The 22,132-nt window shown below is 39.6% G+C and overlaps 1 protein-coding gene and 1 long non-coding RNA gene across 2 annotated transcripts in view; both read right to left on the bottom strand.

Annotated features, from left to right (window-relative positions):
* Positions 1-1,014: 1,014 nt before the first annotated feature.
* LOC308367222 lies at positions 1,015-5,332 on the bottom strand. The gene is made up of 9 exons (XR_013968705.1): positions 5,273-5,332; positions 4,387-4,612; positions 4,084-4,145; positions 3,865-3,895; positions 3,494-3,511; positions 3,096-3,138; positions 2,779-2,826; positions 2,026-2,078; positions 1,015-1,772 (listed from the first exon to the last, which is right to left on the bottom strand). It is a non-coding gene; the product is annotated as an uncharacterized lncRNA (long non-coding RNA).
* A 9,508-nt stretch (positions 5,333-14,840) lies between these two features.
* doc2b (double C2-like domains, beta) overlaps positions 14,841-22,132 on the bottom strand; it is a 136,458-nt gene continuing 129,166 nt past the window's right edge. Inside the window, exons 13-17 of the mRNA XM_080836578.1 lie at positions 21,549-21,675; positions 18,572-18,729; positions 16,965-17,046; positions 16,225-16,321; positions 14,841-15,406 (exon numbers count right to left, since the gene is read on the bottom strand). Of these exons, the coding sequence (XP_080692704.1) occupies positions 15,270-15,406; positions 16,225-16,321; positions 16,965-17,046; positions 18,572-18,729; positions 21,549-21,675 (601 nt within the window). The 3' untranslated portion in view covers positions 14,841-15,269. The remainder of the gene's footprint in view (positions 15,407-16,224; positions 16,322-16,964; positions 17,047-18,571; positions 18,730-21,548; positions 21,676-22,132) is intronic.

The following is a 22,132-nucleotide window of genomic DNA, read 5'->3' as shown; positions in this document are numbered from 1 at the left end:
ATACTGTATAGCCCGAGTCTCCTCACTTAAGATTAGAACACCAGTGGTGTATGGGAATTGAAGTCAGTTTCACAAACGTATTTGATCCTAGCATAAATACTGACGGGACACATTGACTGGCTGATGGTATAGTTCAGCAAACCTGAAAAAGGGACACAACCCTAAAATAAATAAAATAGCATTGTTGATTACCTTTATCACACTACACCTAAATAACCCCCTTGTACTGAAATCATAAATAACCCAGGCCAAATTATTGAGTTGTCATTGTAGGGGCGGTGAAGGGACCGGTTATTTGCAATAATTCCACCTTATTTATACCTAGTATAAATATATTACTTTTATTGGCATTTAAACATTTCTTGGTGAGGGCTCTTTGTTCAGACCTGGGGATGGAGGTGAGAACTCCCTCCCCCCCCCAGGATTGGACAAAAGTGTCTGCAGCCATGGCCTATTTTGAATAGCTGGTAACACCCCTTAAACATTATGTATATAACAGCCTGTTCTTCAAGGAGTAGGTTAGATAATCTTGAGGTGAAGCTCAGGCTCTGTCTCACAATGGTAGGCCGCCATCGTTCAAGAATAAACCTGAAACAAGACTGACAAAATCCATGACTGTTTTCCAATATATATAGTAGAAAACTAATTTCTATCAGCTGTTACCATGACATTTAGCTGCCAACAAGTAAAGTCTTTGACAAACCAGATGAAATGAGGATCTTAAGTGAATGCTCTGCTCACTGAGGGGGATCCTATAATCCCTTTCCTATGACCCATAAGAAATCCTGAGACCACTCAAATTTTGCAGATCTCACTTAAGAGAAACCACACAAGGACAAAACTCCCATTATGCATGTAGCCAGCTAGACTGGAGTGGGCCCCTTCACTTGTACAGCTGGATTAGTTAATATATTAAATACAGGTCGAATGCAGGCACAGGTTCATTTCAGTGCCTTTGATCTGAAAGTAACTTGGCTCATCCTAAAAGGCAATTCAAAGAGTCATACCACACAGTTGAATGAGCAGAGTTTAATTATGACAAACAGCCCACCCATGAGCGTACAGAATTAAAAACACTTTTAAAATGTAATCACAATAAATAGTTTACTTAGAGCTAGGAATGCAGCAGCACATGAAACTCAGGGTTGAGCCAGTTTTCCTTAAGAGAAACCACAATGCAGGAAATGTATTCTAATTTGTTCCTTTCATTTTGAATATTAATATTCAACAATGGCTCTAAGGCCATAATTCTTACTGTCAACGTTAAGGTCCTCAAATACAGGCATATTTTAAATAAATATAAAGCCAGTTAACAATTCCTGAACAGCAGTTTGCACTTAATTATACTCTAAAATGAGCAAGTTATGTTGCAAACAACTGACAGCAATTCTTCGGTCACATGGCGTACCAAACTGAGGGCCAAACAGCCTGTACTGAACGGTTCAGTAGAAATACATGTACACCCCTATTAGTAACCAATTATTAACCATCCATTTAACCTTGCAATAGGCTACTTATTAGGAAAACATATTTGGAGTTCCTTATATGCCTGCTTCATTAGTCACAGCACTTCTGCAATACTTCTCAACTGAGAGGGTACCGTGTTGACAGATAACATACCACGACTGGCTATGTCAGAATTGAGATAAGAGAAACTGAGTGGACACGGCATGGGATGTAAAATGGTTGCCCTTGGAAGCAGCATGCTTTTGTATCAAGTCAGGGGTCCCTCCAGGTTACACGGCGAAATTCCACTGACTCTGGATGTCGATCTGAAATGAAGTGGAAACAATTTAAAAATATATATATATAAAAAAACACGCATGTGCAGCAGCAAGTTCTTGACACTAATGAAACAGGAAAATAAAATGTTGCCGCCCTTGAGACAACAGGTTTAGTATGAAACACAAAACCTGCATGCCTCCAGCGGCATCAATATAGGACCAACGCGTTAAGGATCGCCTGAAGAAAGGCATGGCTGACCCCCTTTGAATGTGATCCATTGTGGAAGAGTCATATGCTCACCTTTGTGTACATTTGGAGACACCCAGAGGCAGTGAGGTAAAACTCAGCAAAACCTAAATGGTTAAAGTAAAAAAGGGGGGCTTGTTAAGAGGTGTAGAGCCCTGGCATGATGCTTAATTGCACTAACTACTAATGTCTCCAGCAGATCATTCAAGCAACAGACTGGAATGGCCCACTGGAATTTTCTTTATGGTCAAGTCCACAGCAAGATAGGAACAGCATTTCCTAGATGCCTTGGTATATGACCAATGTGACTGTATAGTTAAACAAGCTAAATGTGAACAGAAAATGGTATACTGGCAACACTTGCAAAAAAATAAAATATCAAAAAAAATACACAGCGCAGATGACAAAATTAATATATTTAGTTCTCTAAATAGGGAACACGGCATTGAACTGTGATGTCCTTGGCTGTGGTGGCAGGGGAGCTGAATATGCACCAAAATACTGACACGGCTCTGCTGGTGGCCTCACATACAACACATTCCACTACACCAAGCCAGCATGCCGGTCTCCCATGGAAGATCATTGGGAGGGGATGCAAAATGTGTGTCTAAGCACAAATACTATAGTTTCAGTCAGAGGTACAGACTGCAAAGGACTCTGAACTACCCAGTGTGCAAAAGGTATACTTTGGCCCCAAAATAATATATATATATATATATATTTTAAAAACAGCCCTCAGAAACTGTTAGGGTGGGTGGGCTTTTGAAGGGGAGGGTATAAAATATGAAAAGGCTAAGCAAGGCTTACATCAACGTACACAAGCCTCCAGATTCTCTGCACGAACACCAGGGGCTTCTACAAAGAGGAAATTGAGTTAGGTTCACAGTTCTAACATACAGCAGACGAGCAAAAAGGATGCAATTTTATCATGTTTAAAAATGTTGGCATGTAAACATGGGTCCCCAAGTAAGGCAAACTCAGAAACCATTAAAGCACATGTCAAATGTTCTCGCACTGTATAATGAACAATCCAGTCAGATATACAACTGGATGCAGATACTACAGTGCTTAACAGGATAACAAATGCATTGCATCTAGCAGGAAATGGTCACAGCCAAACTTACCAGGAAGTAAGCAGCATCCCCTGCTGGTCACTGAAGCTCAAACCTGTGACATCACAGAACTCAGGTCAGGACTCAATGGGCAAAGTATGGACATCATATTTGGCACATTTAAGAACTTTGTCCTGCAGTTTTTTGCCCACAATGTTGATTGTGACAACTTTGACGGCATGGGTAACCACAGATTTTATGTGCGAGGCGTTTCCAACGATATGACCCTACAGAGAGGGGTCTATCGGGATAGACCTCGGCTTCATTGACATGAAAATAAATGTCACTTTAAACCATCAATAATGTTAATCTACTGTGATCAAAAGCCAAACTAAGACTGTACAGGGCCAATTTAATAATGCTTTGCTACACAACCCTTCCCCAAAAAAGTAGTGAAAGCATTTACTCACGTTTTAAAGACAACATGCCTGAGCGAGGAAAAAAAAAAACAATACATTTAATATGGATTCAATCAAAGACAGCTGAAATTTCAAACCAGTTTGTAGAATGTTCAGTCAACATTTTGTCTGTCACACTAGTCAAATAAGAAATTGTCCCGCAGTTTTTTGCCCACAATGTTGATTGTGACAACTTTGAAGGCATGGGTAACCACAGATTTTTATGTGCGAGGCGTTTCCAACGATATGACCATACAGAGAGGGGTCTATCGGGATAGACCTCGGTATGTAGCAAAAACAATATAAAACAGTACGGGGCCAATTTAAGTGCCATTGCTGCTAAACCACCCTCACCCCAAACAGCTGTGAATGCATTTACTCACCTTTTAAAGAAACCTCTATGACATGCTGAGTCTGAGGGGAAAACATAAAAAAACATTTTTTAATATGGCTCATATCAGCAACAGCTGAAATGCCAAACCAGTTGGAGAATGGTCAGAGTTTACACTTGTCTGTCAAAACTAGTCAGAGCAGTTGAACATAAAGATTCATCATATATCCCACTGGCAACGCAAGGAATGTCTTCACAAAAATGTACTCACATTGGTAACTAGGTTATGACAGACTTCTTAATTTGGTCCACCAGATGGTCATGTCCACAGACCTGAAAGACATACATGTCATTTCACCTGCTTAAACTATGATATAATCTCCATCAAAAACTGTAGAACAGGTGAGGCGGTGTTGGTTCCCATAAGTAACACTGACATGGGTTGATCACAGCAGTGGGTTGCAAGGGAACATTCGTTTTCTATTAGCACTGCGCCAGCCTCATGGCCTACGGACAAGACCTTGACTGGTGCTGTGCTCTGCCAACATCAGCGGGACATGCAATCTGTACCTACCATTGGGAATGCAGGCAGCTCAGTACTGTTCGCAGACATTCTTATTGGTAATGCAGCCGTTTTTTGAGGGCATGTCTAATCACTTGACCACAAAATGTGGAAAGGTTCACAGCTAAGGAGGCTCCAGGGACACTTCCGGAAATCGATCTCTGGACAGCAGTAGTACAGCGTGGTAGGGGCCATGAAAGTCCATTTCCGACCTTACAGTAGTTTGGGAAACACTCTCCTGAAATAGATAACAGCAAGCGATGTATGGTAAACACATTGTTTTGTGTTAAAACATCAAGAGTTCGGAAAGCTAATCCAAGACCTACGCAGTGGAGACTTCGGGCGGTATATGATTAACTAGAACAAGCTAACGACCATTGCGGCAAAGTCTCGCGGGCTAATTTAGCATCGCTCAACATTAAAATAACATGTTTCAGGCCTCATTGTCACCACTACAATGGATATGTAGCAATGAAAGCAAACCTGAGAATAATTTAGCCATGCGACAGACGTGGAATCTACCACAAAATGCCACGTTTAAGCTGATTAAGAGCATGGCACCTTCCGTCGAGTTTCTCTCGTAACCAGATACATCGTTATAACCCAATGTAATACTATATAGCCCCTTACAGTTTCGAAGGCAGAACAATACTCCAACAGGTAAAACTTCGCAATTCGTTCGAATGAGTTTAGTGAACTAAGCTAGTCGTTAGCTTACGTAAGTTAGCTCTGCCGTGCAGTAGTTAGCAACCACGTGGCCTTCGCAGAAGACCAACTTATGAGTGGACAAACGTGAAATTTGCAATGGTTCTACACAACATATGATAAAAAACCTCAATGCTACTTATTTTCTGGTGTTAAAAAGACCATTCTTTTAGAGCAAAGTTCAATCATTCACCTTTTTTCAGTTCCTTTGGCAAAGCTCGCCACTCTTGTAGACAGGTGCCTATGCTTGTAGATGCCAGTGAGACATGGCAAAGGTTTACGTCCAGCTTTTATACTGCGACGCCTTTCGGCAGTTTACGGCACTAGGCCTTCCACCAATCACAGTCCTAGCAGCAAAGACTTTACGACGACACAATCATTGCACATTTGCAACTGGTGTGCAACAGACAAATAAATGCAGATTTGGAAAAGTATTCCAGTACAATAGAATACTTGTGGTCATTGATCACTTGACCATCATAAGAAAAGGTAGAGCTGACTACATGCAGGAAGTTGCTAATTGTTAGAATGTGTCAGGTTTGTCTCACTGTGCAGTGGAATTCATGTGATGTCTGGGAGGGGTCAGGAAAATGTACAGTCCTGGCCAAACGTTTTGGCAGTGACCCAGATTCTTTGTTTTGTAAATGTTGCTGCTTCAGGTGGCGATTTATAGTTTCTGGTGGCGATTTATAGTTTCTGGGTAATTGTGCAGAGTGATCAGATGCATTTTAATTAATTGCAAAGAGCTTCATTGGCAAAAAAAATTACCCTATCACAAAAACCCAATTTTCACTGTATTTTGGCCCTAGCACAAAATTACCTGCTACCATAATTTCAGTAATCATATGATCAGCACAGGGGTGAACAAGTACAAGTCAGGTGAAATCACAATCATTGTGATTGGATTGTAAGACTGATTTCTATAAAAGGAGGAAAAAAGTGCTTAAAATCATTGTTTTCTTGTGTTAGCAATGGTTACCTCCAAAGAAACACTTGCAGCCATCCTCTCTTTGCATCAAAATGGCTTCACATGCAACGAAATTGCTGCTAAGAAAAATACACAGAAATAACCATTTACTGGCTCATCAGGAACTTCCGGGAGAGAGGTTCAACTGCGGTGAAGAAGGCTTCAGGAAGTCCAAGATTGTCCGGAAAGCCCCAGGAGGTCACCTCAATCCGTATTATCTTTTAAGAAGGGTCTTAAAACTTTTTTATTCTCTTTGGCATATAATTCATGATTTTTCTCTTTTACTCTCTTTTTTACTGATCTTTTGCATTTTTATTTACTTTATTGGGTTTTAAATGTTTTCAACTATTTTTTATTGTGTTTCTTTTACCTAATAAGCACATTGAGTCTATGTAAATATGAAATGTGCTATACAAATAAAGTTTGACTTGACTTGACTTGAGCTGGCAGCAGGTGGGTGTGACTCAAAACTTCTCCCAACAGCCAAGGAGCAATTTGATGGTGCTCTGTGTTCCAGCATGATGGAGCACCATGACACAAGGCAAAAGTGATAATGAAGAGGCTTGGAGATCATAACATTGACATTTTGGATCCGTTCCAAGGACATTTCTCAGACCTTAATCCCATCAAGAACCCTCCGTTCAATCCTCAAAGAGCGGGTGGACAAGCAATAGCCCACAAACTGTGATCAACTCCGAGCACTAATAAGGCAAGAATGGATTGCCATCAATCAGGATCTGGCCCCGAAGCTGATATCCAGCATGCCAGAGTGAATTGCAGAGGTTATAGAGTCAACACTGAAAATATTGCCTTTGCATAAATTTGACGCATTTGCCAATAAAAGCCTTTGAAATGTATGAAATGTTTATAATTGTTCTTCAGTATACCATAGAAAAATATGATAAACTAATCTAAAAATACTGAAGTCGCAAAGTTTGCAAAACACAAAATTTGTGTCACTACCAAAACTTTTGGCAATGGCTGTAGTGTGACCACTTCACTATGTTACAAGTGTTATAGGCCAAAGTCTCCCTTACCGCACACTGCTATAGGAAGAACATAACCCACAGATACAGAAGCACTTTGGATAACTTCAGTCATCCAAATCCAGATCTGTTATTCCCCATGATGCTGCTGCTGATTATTATATATTTTGTATTATCATTAATTATTATTATTATTATTATTAGTCCAAGCACACATTATTATTAGTCCAAGTGCAAACAGCTAAACAGGCACAACGTGAGCTAGGCTACTACAATTAACCAAGGCAAAAGTCAATGTTAGTGCTGGTTTGTTAGTTTCTTAAAAAAAACAAAGGTAAATGAGGTAAATAAATGTAGTGAAAGGTAAATGACAACTTGTTAATAGTATAAAATATAGATTTTGAAACGTGTAAGGGCGGTTGTGCGGACAATATATCAGGAATATGAGATGTATTCCCTCGTCACTTAGAATCTCATTAGACTCGCTCTAACTGTATGTAGCCTACTCGCTTTCAGAGACTCTTTGCTTAGAACCTGCACCCCGCGAGCGATAACGTTCGTTCAGTCAGCTAGCCTATAACCTTACTTTTACAGTCTCAAGGTCAAAGAAACATTGGCATCATCTCTGGCCAATTCATAATAGCATATTTTTGGTTTGAAGTTATTTATAATGGGCAACATTTCAGAAAAGTTTTCAACTAGAAATCTACATGATGATCAGTACATGTTTTTGTCTGCTATAGCGTCGTCCTTACGCCTTGGCTGGTTAGGGACCCATGAAAAGGCGAGGGTAAGTTACCAACCAAAAAAGCGATACCAACTAAGCTAGCTAAATTAGGGAGGCTAAAGTGACTTGTTAGCAACACATTCAGATAGTCTTAAGATAAATATACCTTATTTGATCTACTTATTCACCAAGGTCCATAGCTTGCTGAGCATAATTATATTGATTTCACATTTCTGGTTTTCTAACAGTTAGCTAACGCTAATATGCTAATAATTTTAAGTAACTTCACTAGTTATCGTTAATGTAGCAACCTGTGACTGCTCAACTAACCTCAACTCGTATGGTTAACGTTAATTGAAGTTCTATCAATGTTTCTAAGGATGTTAAAAGTTAACATGGTGGCAACAGCTCTATAAGTTAACATTTTTTATTTTTATTTTTTTTTAACTTAACGTTAGTTAGGATAGTTAAGTTATCATCATGTTTTAGCCTATGTAGCTAGATAAATAGCTAATGTTGGTCCCAAAACCCGCTAGCCTTACCTTCATTAATATTTGACATCATCTCCTAGGAGCTGAAGGCTTGCCAACTTGCACTCTTTCCAATGCTTCTGAACACAGCAGCTATACAAGGAGATATTGTTGCATTACGAACACATATAGAACAGGTAATGTTTTTAAAAATTGTTAACATTAATTTGTACAAACGTATAAATAACAGCTTTGTTGATATTGATCTATCTGGCCGCATGTTCAATCTGTGACAAGGTAAAATGTTTTTTTTTTTTTTATATTCAAAAACATATTACCAGTTATTTATACAAGTTGCAATCATAAACATGAATGAGTTTAGGGTTTGTCTTGTCATAATTAAAATTAACATAATTAGCTGTGTGTCTTAGGGTGCAGATGTGACTATTCCGGATAACCGTGGGAGGACTGCCCTTCATCTTGCAGCTGGCGAGAGTGATACCCAGACGGTCAGATATCTTATCAGTAAAGGATCAGAAGTCAATGCCAGGGATAATGCGGGAGAAACTGCTCTTATGGATGCAGTTCGTTGCAAGTGAGCAAGATACCAAGGTTTTCCTGTCTGACATAGCTTTTGTCAAAACTAGCAGGGTTCCCACGGTACCTGGAAACCATGGAATTTATTTTTTCATTTTCCAGGTTTGGAAAAGTCATGGAAACTGGGCAAAAGTGAACACTTACATGGAAATTGAAACAGTTGTCCTGGAAAATTTTATTGGATGATGTGAAAAATAGTACTATTGAGCACAGAATTAAGATGCGTTTATAAAAACCTTTACATGTGAACAGCTTTTACTGTTGATAGAAATGGATGATCCCATGTTGTAGATGTAGAGCAGTCTCTTGGCATCCTTTCTGGTATATTGGATGTTGGAATTTGATAAAGGGCAACCTGGTGAAATGGACTTTAAAAGTATAGTTTCGGATTGGTGGACTTCGGGAATATAGCCAAGAAACGTTACTCGCGATCTCAATAGAAGGGTCAAATACATACAGTACTGTGCAAAAGTTTTAGGCAGGTGTGAAAAAATGCTGTAAACTAAGAATGCTTTCAAAAATGGAAGTGTTAACAGTTTATTTTCATCAATTCTTCATAAATTAACAAAATGCAGTGAAGGAACAGAAGAAAATTCTAAATTAAATCAATATTTGGTGTGACCAGCCTTTGCCTTCAAAATAGCATCAATTCTGCCAGATACACTTGCGCACAGTTTTTGAAGGAACTCTGCTGGTAAATTGTTCCAAACATCTTGGAGAACTAACCACAGATCTTCTGTGGATGTAGGCTTCCTAAAATTCTACTGTTTCTTCATGTAAACCCAGACAGACTCGATGATGTAGAGATCAGGGCTCTGTGGGGGTCATACCATCATTTGCAGGACTTTCTGTTCTTCTTTAAGCTGAAGATAGTTGTTAATGACATTGGCTGTATGTTTGGGGTTATGTTCCTTCTGCAGAATACATTTGGTGCCAATCATACGCCTCCCTGATGGTATTGCATGATGGATTAGTATCTGCCTGTATTTCTCAGCATTGAGGACACCATTCATCCTGACCAAATCTCCAACTCCACTTGCAGAAATGCAGCCCCAAACTGGAAAGGAACCTCTACCATGCTTCACTGTTGCCTGCAGACTCTCATTATTGTACCTCTCTCCAGCCTCCAGCGAACAAACTGCCTTCTTCTACAGCCAAATATTTCTAATTTTGACTCATCAGTCCAGAGCACCTTCTGCCATGTTTCTGCACCCCAGTTTCTATGTTTTTGTGCTTAGTTCAGTCACTTGGCCTTGTTTCCTTGTCGGGGTAGAGCTTTTTGGCTGCAACTCTTCCATGAAGACCACTTCTGGCCAGACTTCCCCGGACAGTAAATGTCTGTACCTGGGTACCACTGGTTTCTGCCAGTTCTGAGCTGATGCCACTGCTTGAAATCTTCCGATTTCGAAGGTAAATAAGCTTGATGTGTTTTTCATCAGCTGCATTAAGTTTCCTTGGCTGTACACTGCGTCTACGATCCTCAACGTCTTCTTCAAAAGAGCTTGAACTGCACATTTTGAAACCCCTGTCTGCTTTGAAATCTTTGTCTGGGAGAGACCCTGCTGATGCAGTATAACTACGTTGTGTCTTGTTGCTGTGCTCAGTCTTAACATGTAAATGGATGAAAAATAAACATTTATTGTTTACATTTTTCAAAGCATTCTTAGTTCATAGCATTTTTTCACACCTGCCTAAAACTTTTGCACAGTACTGTACATTTCCCAGCCAACATGGGAGCCTTGACATCTACAGTGAAACATCTTACGCAAGTTAGGGTTATTGTTTTAACTGTGCGGTAAACCTGGGTTTATCAATGTTAGGTAGTAAGCAGTGCAATCTTGCTAACTAGCTGGCTGCAACTTGCTGATTTTTACCTTGCTTTTAAAATACTAGAACTATGTTTGATCCCCATATGCAGTTTTACTCATTGACTTTTCCTAAAACCGTGTTATTCACCACATTTAGGGGAGTTTGTTTTGAATGTGGATTCATTAATGATGGTTAGCAAGCACATGCAGGTCTCAGCAGGGACGGGAGGAAGAGAGGGCCGTGGGAGCTGGGTTAGAAACGTGTCCCTAAGGGCCGTACACCAGCACACTGCTTTCTGAGGGCCGTACACCAGCACACTGGGGTGAGAGTAACGGGATCGGTGAAGGGAGAGAGAGACAGGGGATCGGTGGAGGGAGAGAAAGAGAGAGACAGGTGATCGGTGGAGAGAGAGAGAGAGAGAGAGGCAGGGGATCGGTGTAGGGAGAGAGACTTCTAGCCAACTTCTAGCATAGGTCAACCTCACAGTTGATTGTTCATCTACAGCTTGTTGCATTATTTCATGCATGAATATTATAAAAAAGACATAATCTCTAAGCATTTACAATGTAGACTTGACTGACACATCTTTTAAATCAAGTAAGTAGTCAGGTGTTCTAGGGGGTTGTGTGTGTGAGGGAAGGGGGGCGCTTCAGGGGCCTATAGATCATCACTTTATATGGTACCTGGAAAATCAGGAGGTAGCATGGAATTTTTTTTCAAGGCAAGTGTGGGAACCCTGACTAGGTTAATATAATTAAACATTTCTGACATCCAAATTGCATCACTCAGTCATAAGAGAATGCAACTGTCTGTTGTACTGTCCTTTATCATTATTGGATTTGTGTGGAGAAATCCCATTTGCCCATTCAATTTATATTCTTACAGCAAACAGCAATACAATAGATGTGTTCAGCCATATATTTAAATTTTAATGAAAGTTAGGCAGAGATTCAATGACGAATGTTTTAAATGTGCATGTCATGATGTGGTTTCCACAGGAATTTGGAAGTTGTGAAGTTTTTGTATCAGGAAGGAGCTGTCTTAGAGAGGTCCGAGGTGGACCTGGGGGCGGATATGTGTTGGTGAGGAGGATGTATTTGTCACTTAACTACTACAACCCAATTTTCTTCATGGTTTAATCTTATCTTCTCAGCATTTCTCGCATTCTTAATTCGCATCATCACTTCATCATCTCATTCCTTTTTCAGTGTTTTTATTTTTAGCAACATATACTCTCATGTTTTTATAGTCTTGCATATCTGGGAGATACTGAGCAGATGGAAGCATGGAAAGCAGCTGGAGTCAGCTTCAATTTCGCAGATATTGATGGCAGAACCCCCTTACACGTGGTACATTTAAATACCTTTTTGATTGCTGATGTGTCAGTGGGGAATTAATTATCTCCTTTACTCTGCAGTTGTGTCTCACTTTCTCTTCCGTAGGCAGTGTGCACAGACCAGTTGGAGGTGGTGATGTATTGTATAAAGAACGGGTCAAATCTTGAGGTACAGAGACAGTTAAGTAATATCTTAATGAAGTAAGAGTTGATGGGTAAATTCAGATACATGCATTAAATTATTTTCTTGGAACAGCTTCGAGACCGTTTCAACAACCGGCCTGTGGATGACGCAGAGCGTTTGGGATTGAAGAACCTTGTTCCGCTTCTCAAATAATACAAGCTTCAGAAGAATGGAGGCTCTCAGGAAGATACTCAGAGTGAAACCAACTGGATTTCTAAATCTGAAAAAGAAAGTTCTTGAATGTTTACTATGACTTTTGTAACTAAATGTGTTGTTTGTGTTTTGAATAGAGTGAAATAATAAAAAAGACATGACCTATCCCATGTGTGTTCTATCATTGTTAAGTGAAAAAGGGCTTCATAACTAACCTAGCTGCTTTGTTTGCTCAGATACTGAAATCAATGAAACAAGTCAATAGAACCATGTGAAATCCAGTACAAATGAATAAGACTTGAAATGGATGATGTAAAGAAGCATATCGGATGCATTCGATGTATGTTGACAAAATCTGAAATTCTGATATCTGTGCATCTGAAATACTGGCATTCATACAATAACAATAACAAACATGATCCTCCTTATATTGGTTCTCTACTTTATTAGACACAGGTTTCTGTTGTGAAACATAAATAGCACACCATTCACAAAAAAGAAATATAATACTCTGAACAGGTCATTATAATGGAAATATCAGATGCAGCTTTCTGACAGAGCATTTTTGTTGTGATTCATGTCAGATTGTTCAGCCAGAATGTGTATTATCTATGTGATTTTGTCAAATTTTGTGTACTTGGAGAACATCCATATGCCCATAGACATGTTCATTACTCAAATTGACGTAGCTTATGTGTCTATGCTATGCTGAAATAGACTACAAGATGACTTGATATATTTATCTGACAAATTACTGCTTCCCATCATCTAGCAGAAGCCAGGATCTGTCTTCTCTTCACCTCAGCCTTGCACCTTTACCATCAATGCCGCCAACACACAGTGCAGTGACACAATGGTAATGTGTCACTGAATGGCAAATATTGAGACAGGAATAGAAATATGTCAAACGTATCATTTCCATATTAAAAGCTAGTATAGTCCTAGGAATTATTGTAAAGTGAGTGGTGCAAAATCACACTTACATAAGAAAAGGCACAATAATTCAGCCAGAATTGGTGCAAGAGTCAGGTGAGTTGAGAGTACATTTGTTTGTTTTGTTTTCATCAGAGAACCACTAGAATATGCAAACAATTGCCTGAGTGTTAAAAAAGGAACAAAACAGAGACAGACTTTTCACATGCAGTCACATCTCCGGTTAATACAGCAGCCTGGCGGGCAATGCAGTAGCGTTTAAAGGTACAAAAACGTTGTCCAAGAAAAGACACTGACATTCTTTGTAGCATCCAGATTTTTTTTCACAGAAAAACCAGCAGTATCAAACATTAAGCCATTTTATGACAAACCATGAACATTGCATGCATTTTTGTAATTTGGAGATTGAGTACAAAGGCAAATAGATTACAAAAGTGTCACAGGTGTGGCTGTTGTACTGAATATGCATTGAGACAGAAAGGTCTGTAGTATGGAGCAGGCTCACAGACATCCTGCAGACTGGAGCTCAGCTTGGGCTTTGCAGTGCTCGAAGCAATTAAAATGAAGGCTGGCGATAATGTGGTGCTGTCATTCTGGCTTAGCAGCCCATGCAGCTCATACCTAACCATTCTATTCAGTATCCATGCTGTTTGATAGTGCCAGAGATAGAAGCCTGACCAGATAAGGTAAAAAATATAACTGGAACAACAACTACAAATAAAGAGAAACCAAAACCCAAGAGAATGTATGTATAGTGTAGCTATATCTACTGTGGACGCTAAAATGGCTAAGCAGTCTAAACCCTAGGAATATAACAATAGTGACAGAGAAAGTGACGAATAAATGAACAGTTAATACATGATATTTGTTACTATAAACAAACACAGTGTCTACACTCACATAAACCAAAAGAACAGAAGAAATAATACTTAAATGATGAATATGTATGTCAGTCATGGCTGTCCACTTCTCCTATATGTATTGTTTCTTAAACAGTTCAAATTTTAACAAACTACAAATATTTTCAAACCCAGTAGGAGCTCTCCATTGGGACCTTGGCACATTAAGATTGTGTACGATATGGTGGTCATGCCAAGCCAATGCCGTGTAAAATATGGCATATGGATCATGTGCACTTTCCTTTACATCCACTGGGCATGGCTTTGTGTCTAACATTTTTAATGACAAGCTCTATGTTGTGGTTGTTATTTAATTTTGTGATTTAGAAATTGTAATGTATATACCTGTGTATACCTTCACCTGTAATACGTATACCTTCACTGACACTGCTTTTCACATAGAATGTCTGTGTGCTCTGTTCCCTGTTACATACAGCACTTGGGTGCACACTCAGATACCATATAAAAAGTGGTGAATAATTTACATTCATTTAATATATTTTGTATATTGACAGGGTTCTTACATTCTACTCTACCTTGAAAACAACCAAAAACATTAAAGCAACAAGATACTTCACAATTTTTTTTCAAAGATATAAAACAAACGAAACCCAATAAATCTTGATCACTTACTTTTTTTGACAACTGACTGACTGAAAGGAACATGACCAGTGCAAAACCACGGAGGCATACAAAAATCACACAGCCTTCTCAAGTCCACATCCAACGTACTTCTAACAGGCAACGGAGGAGTGTTGAACTGTAGCCTACTGTACATCGTGTAAACAACAGATGGAACTTGAGCGGAGTTCTGAAGTTAGGTAAACCATTCTAGTAGTTGGTCGGTTGAGAGTAGGGGGAGGGGTGGGGCTGGGGGTTTGCTGACATCATGCCTTGTCTGTTAAAAGATCTACCCTATGTATTTCTGATGACATGATTGTTGTGTGGACCTATGCTGAGCCCTGACATCAGACTATAAAGAAACAATGTGAAGAGAGCAAGATGATGAATTTGGGAGGAGGTTGGCTCAGCACCCACCTCTGAACCAGTAATCATGTCTGTCAAGACTGGGCTCACATCAACACAACGAGGGACATTTGCTCCATGATTGCCAATGTTTGAGGAGTCTTCAATCGTTCATTCCAGAACCAGGAAGTTCATTGGTTAGTGTGTGCCAGCGCTCAATTTTCTTGTCCTTGTTTTTGAGACAGTCGAACCAGTGCTTCAGCCTCTCCCCATTCGCATTGATACCCAGCGAGACTCCACCTAGCAAAGAAGGAGAACTGTAAGACTCAAAGGTTTGCATTGATACCCAATGAGACTCCACCTAGCAATGAAGGAGAACTGTAAGACTCAGAGGTTTGCATTGATACCCAGCGAGACTCCACCTAGCAATGAAGGAGACCTGTAAGACTTGGACACTCCTTGTGTAGGGCCTCATAATTTCTTCACTGAACTATTACAATACTATTCCACTTTCTTTGTCATGGTCATTTATTTATTACTAGCCATACAATTTTTTGTATACAACTATAATTTTTCAAATAGACTTTGAAAATTGCTTTGGACTTTGGACATCTACCAAATACCTTAAACTTAACAGAACTTAAATAGGACAGCTTTAATTCAGAGCATAGAGGCAAAACATGTCATAAGGTAACTTTTCTTTCAGTATTTTTATGACAGGTTATGATGGCATATTATGACAGATTATCACAGACTAACAAGGCCTACTGTAGAACAGCTGTTTCGTTCCAATCAATCCGTTGCTCGTTCAAATGTTTCATTTAATCCGCTGTTTTAAGGCCACTGACCGCTTATTCCTGACAGTAAATTCATATTAATATACCATCAGCTCACCAATATTTGTATTTAATCTTTTCCTTTCTTTCCTTTCTTTTTTAATAGTAAGCCATAAATGCTCGCTCTCTAAAGCTAGCTTCAACTAAGAAGCCCTATTCCAATGTTATCCAAAGCAAGACATTTGTGCTTGTTTATTGATTGATTTGAATACTATCCACAGACGCTCTATTTCTATTTCAAGATCAACTATTTGCTGTCCAAATCGTCCAATGCCATCTTACCTATGAAATCATTTGACTTCCCAATATCATAATCCCAGACGGTGACTTCCAGTGTCTTTTTGGTGAGGTCAGCATATTTGATGTCATAGAAGAACTCCTGCAATGGTAAAGAAGCAGAACACTCTAACATATCCAATATGATTAGACAAACATTCCCACGATACTGCAGTGGGAGAAATCGTGCTAGTTGACTGATTAAAAATTGCAGAATACCCCATCTGTTCCTATCCTATCCTATCCTATCTGTAAAAAGAGGTTCCAGCTGCAAAACGATGCTTCTTATTGACTCTTATACTCTTAGGAAATATGTGATTAGAACATAAATGTGTACCACTGATGATACCCAACGTGTTATCCAAAAGAGACACATATTTAGTTTGTCTTTTTTAAAGTAATAAGATATATTCTTCGATTTTGAGGGAATTCTATCAAACAGGAAGGGAATACCTCTGTCCTGTTCGTCTTAGTGGACCGTGAAGGGAAAAGTACTTGGAAGTAAAGAGTACTGTAAAGTACCAGGATTAACAGGCTAAGAGACCAACAATGGCAGAGATCAGTGAGTCACAATGAGAATGAAATAATTAGGCCAAATAGGCTGCAAAATCTAATGAAAGGCTGGTGGTTGGGCTTGTTAGGCAAATGGAGGGAGCGAGAGAAAGAGAGAGAGAGAGAGAGAGAGAGAGAGAGAGAGAGAGAGAGAGAGAGAGAGAGAGAGAGAGAGAGAGAGAGAGAGACTGCACCTCATTGAACTCTGGATTAAGGGTTTTCTTCTTGACAGCAGTCTTGTGCTTTGACTTTTTGTTCTCATCTGGTTTCAAGTACCTGTAAACACAAAGCACCTGAAGGTCTCAATACAGCTGATCACATATTCAGGGCACAAGACATATATAGTATATTGTAAGGCAACGTTAAAGATATTATGCTACAGTGCTTGATTACAAACTGGTCTCCAATTGACATTTTGTCTTTTAATTTAGAAAATGAACGTTATTATTTGACAACTTGTTTACATGATGATCACAAATAGTTATAGGTTAATTAGTGTCAACTCAGATCTGATGATAAGAAGGAGAGTATTGTATTAGCCACAAGAGGGCACTACAACATCATATATACACCAACAATAACTAAATGTACTACATACATTGAACTAAATGTACCAAATATCTATGTTTTAACTCACTACACTGCAGTCTTCCATTCTTTTTTAAGTGGGGCGGGCAGGTGGAGGTGAAGGAACCGTTGACAACCTACTCTTACAACTGACTCGACACGTGCAACTTCTGACATTTCCATTTGAGATGCTTGTGAATATAAAAACACAGTGATAATTTGCTATAATGCAATGATCATTTTGAAGAACCTGCACCCAAGGCATCCTCTGCCTGGCATCAAGTTAATCCTTGATCACATTGACGTGAGGCATGTGACTTTGTGGAATTATTTCCATTGAGATGGTATGACTTACATTCACATCCTTTTGCCTTAAAATCCACATACTCTCTAACAGTAATATGCCAAAAATGTGTTTGACCGCAGTTCAAAATCAGTGGTCCATTGGCTCTTGAGTTGATTTGTGGCATTTCATTTAGCAGTCCCCTATACAACAATACACATAATGGTCTGGATCCGTCAATGTGTTTTGTTGTAACTGAAATAGAAATGACTTGCACTTGCGACACCAATATTTATTCTATTTGACACGTCTGCAGTTAGCATGGTGACAGTTTTGTAATGTATTTTCCTCCATCTCTGTTGATATGTCTGCCCAGTGTAAAGGGCAGCTGGGGCAAACCCACTGCACACTCTTCAAATGGCAGACATATGGCAGTTTCTTCAGATGACAGTTCTGTAGTGCCTCCAGAGGAAGTGTAATTAAAGCCGACAGGGTCCAGGTGAAATTAAATAAATACCATGTCTCTCAGCTGCTTTGGAAAGTCAACCTTGACCATCGATAAAGAAAGATTCATAACGTTTTAAATATATTTAAATCTAAAAGTTGTTTTCTCAGTCAAATCACCAGCACCAACACTTTGTATGAACTGAACAAAGCACATCAAGCTCCAGCAAAATCATGAAACATTTGAAGATACTTTTGTAAGTATGTCATGTGGAGAGAGATGGTCAACCTTCTCTGTATACTGTCAAGGCAGCCTCTGTGGCATTCATAGACATTAAAAGAAGTTGCATCTTATATTTGCTAAATTGATTCTTCATCTCGCTGTATTACTAGCAAATAGTTGGTATGAATATAAAAATGAATAACTTCTTGAGCATGTGTTTTTTAACTGTCACAGTGAGTCTTTGGAAAAAAGCGTCTGCTAAATGACTAAATAAGTCAACTCACGTTTTAACGTAGGGGTCTGAGAAGCCATTAGCATCCATTGCAGCAAGATGGGCACAGCGCACAATCCCCACCACTAAGCCAGACTTCTGAGAGCTGTACTTCAGCGAGATCATGATCCTTCCTCTCTCCTCCAGGGACTTATCTTCCGTTTTATCAATCTGTTTGGAAACATAGAGCACACAATTCCAATTTCAACAAGGGAAAAAAGATAACTTGAGGAATAAAAACACCCCACTCCAGTCTCCACACACATGAAACTAGTTTGTGAAAGTTATTTTACTTGTCTTTGTAAGTGTATACAGCTGTGGCATTTGTATCTTCCATATATATATATATATTTGGCGGAAACTAGCTGGTCTATGAAGCATGAAGTTAATTAGCTGTGGAGGAGGCGTCACAGACGATTCCCATAGCGATGCCGCCTCATTTCCGCGCCTCTTCAGAGTTCACAGCGCCAACTCTGGGAACTCCTAAGGCGCCACCTCACCACTCTACTACCACGCTCTAGTCAACTGAATAAAGAGGGCACATCAGGGTAGGAAGGAGGTAATTCTGTAGCTGTACATTCCCTCTCCACCAACTCCTTACTCCATCAGCATCTTATGGCTGTCGACCATCAAGAGGAGCTAGAAGTCATAGAAGCACATGATGGGAGACTGTGCTTTTCCCAGAAACTTCAAAAGGGAGGTTTCCACAGAGCAGGAGAGCAACCACAGTAGGGTGCTTTAAGGAGAACACTTATTCTGTATTAAGTGAAGTACAGTAAGTATATAATGATTGAACTGGGCGGGCAGACAGTGGTGCAGTAGGTAGAGGAGTCGTTTAGTAATTGGAGGGTTGATAGTTCGATTCCCCACTCCTCCTTACCAAGTGTGTGAGTGTCTTTGAGCAAGACACTGAACCCCTAAACTGCTCCTGATGTATAAATGCAATTTCCTTGTAGGTCGCTTTGGATAAAAGAGTGTGCTAAATGAATTAATGTAAATGTAATGGTACAATAACAAGAAAATGCGCTGCAGTTGGGAGTTCCAATCAACCATGTTATAAATTGCTAGTTTACAATTTCAACACTGTAAAGCTGAAAGGCTTGGTGTATGACTTCTAACTTGACTTGGTATGCAACTTGGTTTTTATCAATTTAAGAAAGGGCATATATTCCTTACCACTGCCCTGGCGCATGTTAGATTATCCAAGTATACAAAGTGAAATGGGGCAGAGGTCTTGGTTGATATCTATCAGCTATATGTTTAAGGGTGATGCTATGGAATGTCGATCTTTTACTTTTGCCTCTGTTGGTTTTGTTGACAATGCATGTATGCACATATGGTACGACATAAAAAAAGTCAGACACCATCTACTGTGGCAGTCTGGTGTGGACCCATCACTGAGCCAGCTGCCAGGCAGTTGCTGAGGAGATTTACGTCTTGTCAGATCTCCACGTTGATCTGCGTGTTCAGCCCTTGGCAACATGAGATGTGTTGAACACACGAAAGACATGGCAGTCCCATGATGTCTCCGTCTCGATTCTCTGATCACAATGCCACTCTGACCTCGCTAACCAATCAACATTTGACCGTTTGATGGTATCAAACAGAAACCTTGTGATAGACAGCAGTGACTGACCACAGTTTTTTTTTAATTTTCCCTTCCAGAAACTAGCCTGTTGTCACCTGTTGTCTAAAGCCACTGTGACTGAAGATATATCAGGAACAAAGAGTGGTGGGGGGTAATCTGGCCAGTCACATTGATTCTGAAGACTCACTGCTTTTTATTGACAGCCATTCCTTCCTGTGCTTTCATTATGTCAAAGACAATGGGCTTAAAAACCTTCAGGTGAGGGAACCATCCATTACATGATTGAGTATGACTTAAATATATTCCCTGAGACGGCGGCATTAAAGTTCTTAAAACAAGTAAATACAACAGTACTGATGCTGAGAAATGAGACAGGACACCAGCACCAATCAATGAAAAGCAATTAACTGCCCTGTTAGGGGTTAGGGGATTTCAGGAGAAATCATCCCTGCCACACACACACACACACTCACACACACATTTGTATATGTCAGTGTGTGTGTGTTTGTGTGTGTGTGTGTGTGTGGGTGGGTGGGTGTGTATGTGTGTGTGTGTGCGCGGGTGAGTGTGTGGGTTTGTATGTGAGGGTGAAAACCTACAGTGCAGAAGATCACAGATAGGAGAAAGTGTGTTTGGTCAGAAATGGTGTTAAGATGGTTAGTTTGATGGTGTGTTTGTTAACTTTGTTACCCCATGTGCTATTGAGTGTGGTTAAACCAGATTCAATGAAAGGATTTGTTACAGGGAATGGCACAAGGTGAAGTAAAAATGCTTTTCAGCCTTTGGCCTCAGATTTCATCGTCCTCTTAACTTTACAATAATAGTGTTGCAATTCAATTAATGCTCAAATTTCCTCAAGTAAAAGTTCTCACACACTGGCACAAAATGTCTACAGTGATACTTGAGATATAACTTTGTTATACAGGTCTATTACATGACAGATATGCTTTATATAGATAGATCATAGCATTGCTATTACATTATTATTGCATATCGACGTTGATATGTTGTTGAGAATCAAGTTATCATGCAAACCCTATGGCTAGAGACTGGTGGTTAGCATACAGGTCGGCAGCGTTCAGCTATGAATCTACCATGTATCTATGACCATGTATCAGTTTATTCTTTTAAGAATATTTGACATTTGGAACGCGGACTGGTTATTGCTTATTCTACCTTTTCTCCAAGAAACATGCCATTACCTTGCATTCTCATGAACAGAATTTGCACAAGGATTCTGCTCTGACAATGAAAGAGCTCAATGAACACTGGGGCTTAAGAGGATTCTGTTTATGCTCTGGTCTTTTTTGTAGTTGTTTGTACAGGCTTACTGAAAATGTATCGTTATTAAAAGTATTAAGGATATTAACATTTCAAAATGACTGCATGGGTGTACACTTACAGGCAGCTGTTTCTCTAAGCAGTTGTAGAAGTTCTTTGTCTGGTTGGGCTTCAGCTTCTTCAAGGGAATCCGAGTCTCTCCGATGAATTCATTGTGGCGGAACTTGTCCTCGTCACACACTGAAATCCTGCGAACACAACAGATGAAACATTGCCAGAGAGGTGTCACATGAAGGCCAGGAGGGTGGTAAAAATGCACAAAACCGGAGCAGAGGATTGACATGCTCGGCTGAGTGAGATGGCTGATGCACATGTTATTGAACATCTTCCATATTATTATGAGGCCACCAGATCTAGGCATGGTAAAAACAGTCATCATTCTTGTCACTTCGGCATGCATACATTTAAATGAGGACAACCACTAGAAGTACTATAGAAAGTACAGACACAAAATTCACAAATCAATTTAAATATATGCCGAGCACTGAGCAATTATATGGCACGGCGAAAGCTAGAGATGATGTAGTCCTTCATGGTTATTATCTTTGAATAAACTTACATTTGCAAGCCTGCTCAGTGTAAAATGAGTTTTCTGAGCTATTTGGCATATCCAGCAGAACAAATTGTGTTAAATGTGTGCATGGC

This window comes from Sprattus sprattus (assembly GCF_963457725.1).
Source record: "Sprattus sprattus genome assembly, chromosome: 1".
NCBI classification, from domain to species: Eukaryota; Metazoa; Chordata; class Actinopteri; order Clupeiformes; family Clupeidae; genus Sprattus; species Sprattus sprattus.
Note: the sequence above shows the minus strand (reverse complement) of the source record. Positions and strands in the feature narration are given on the sequence as shown.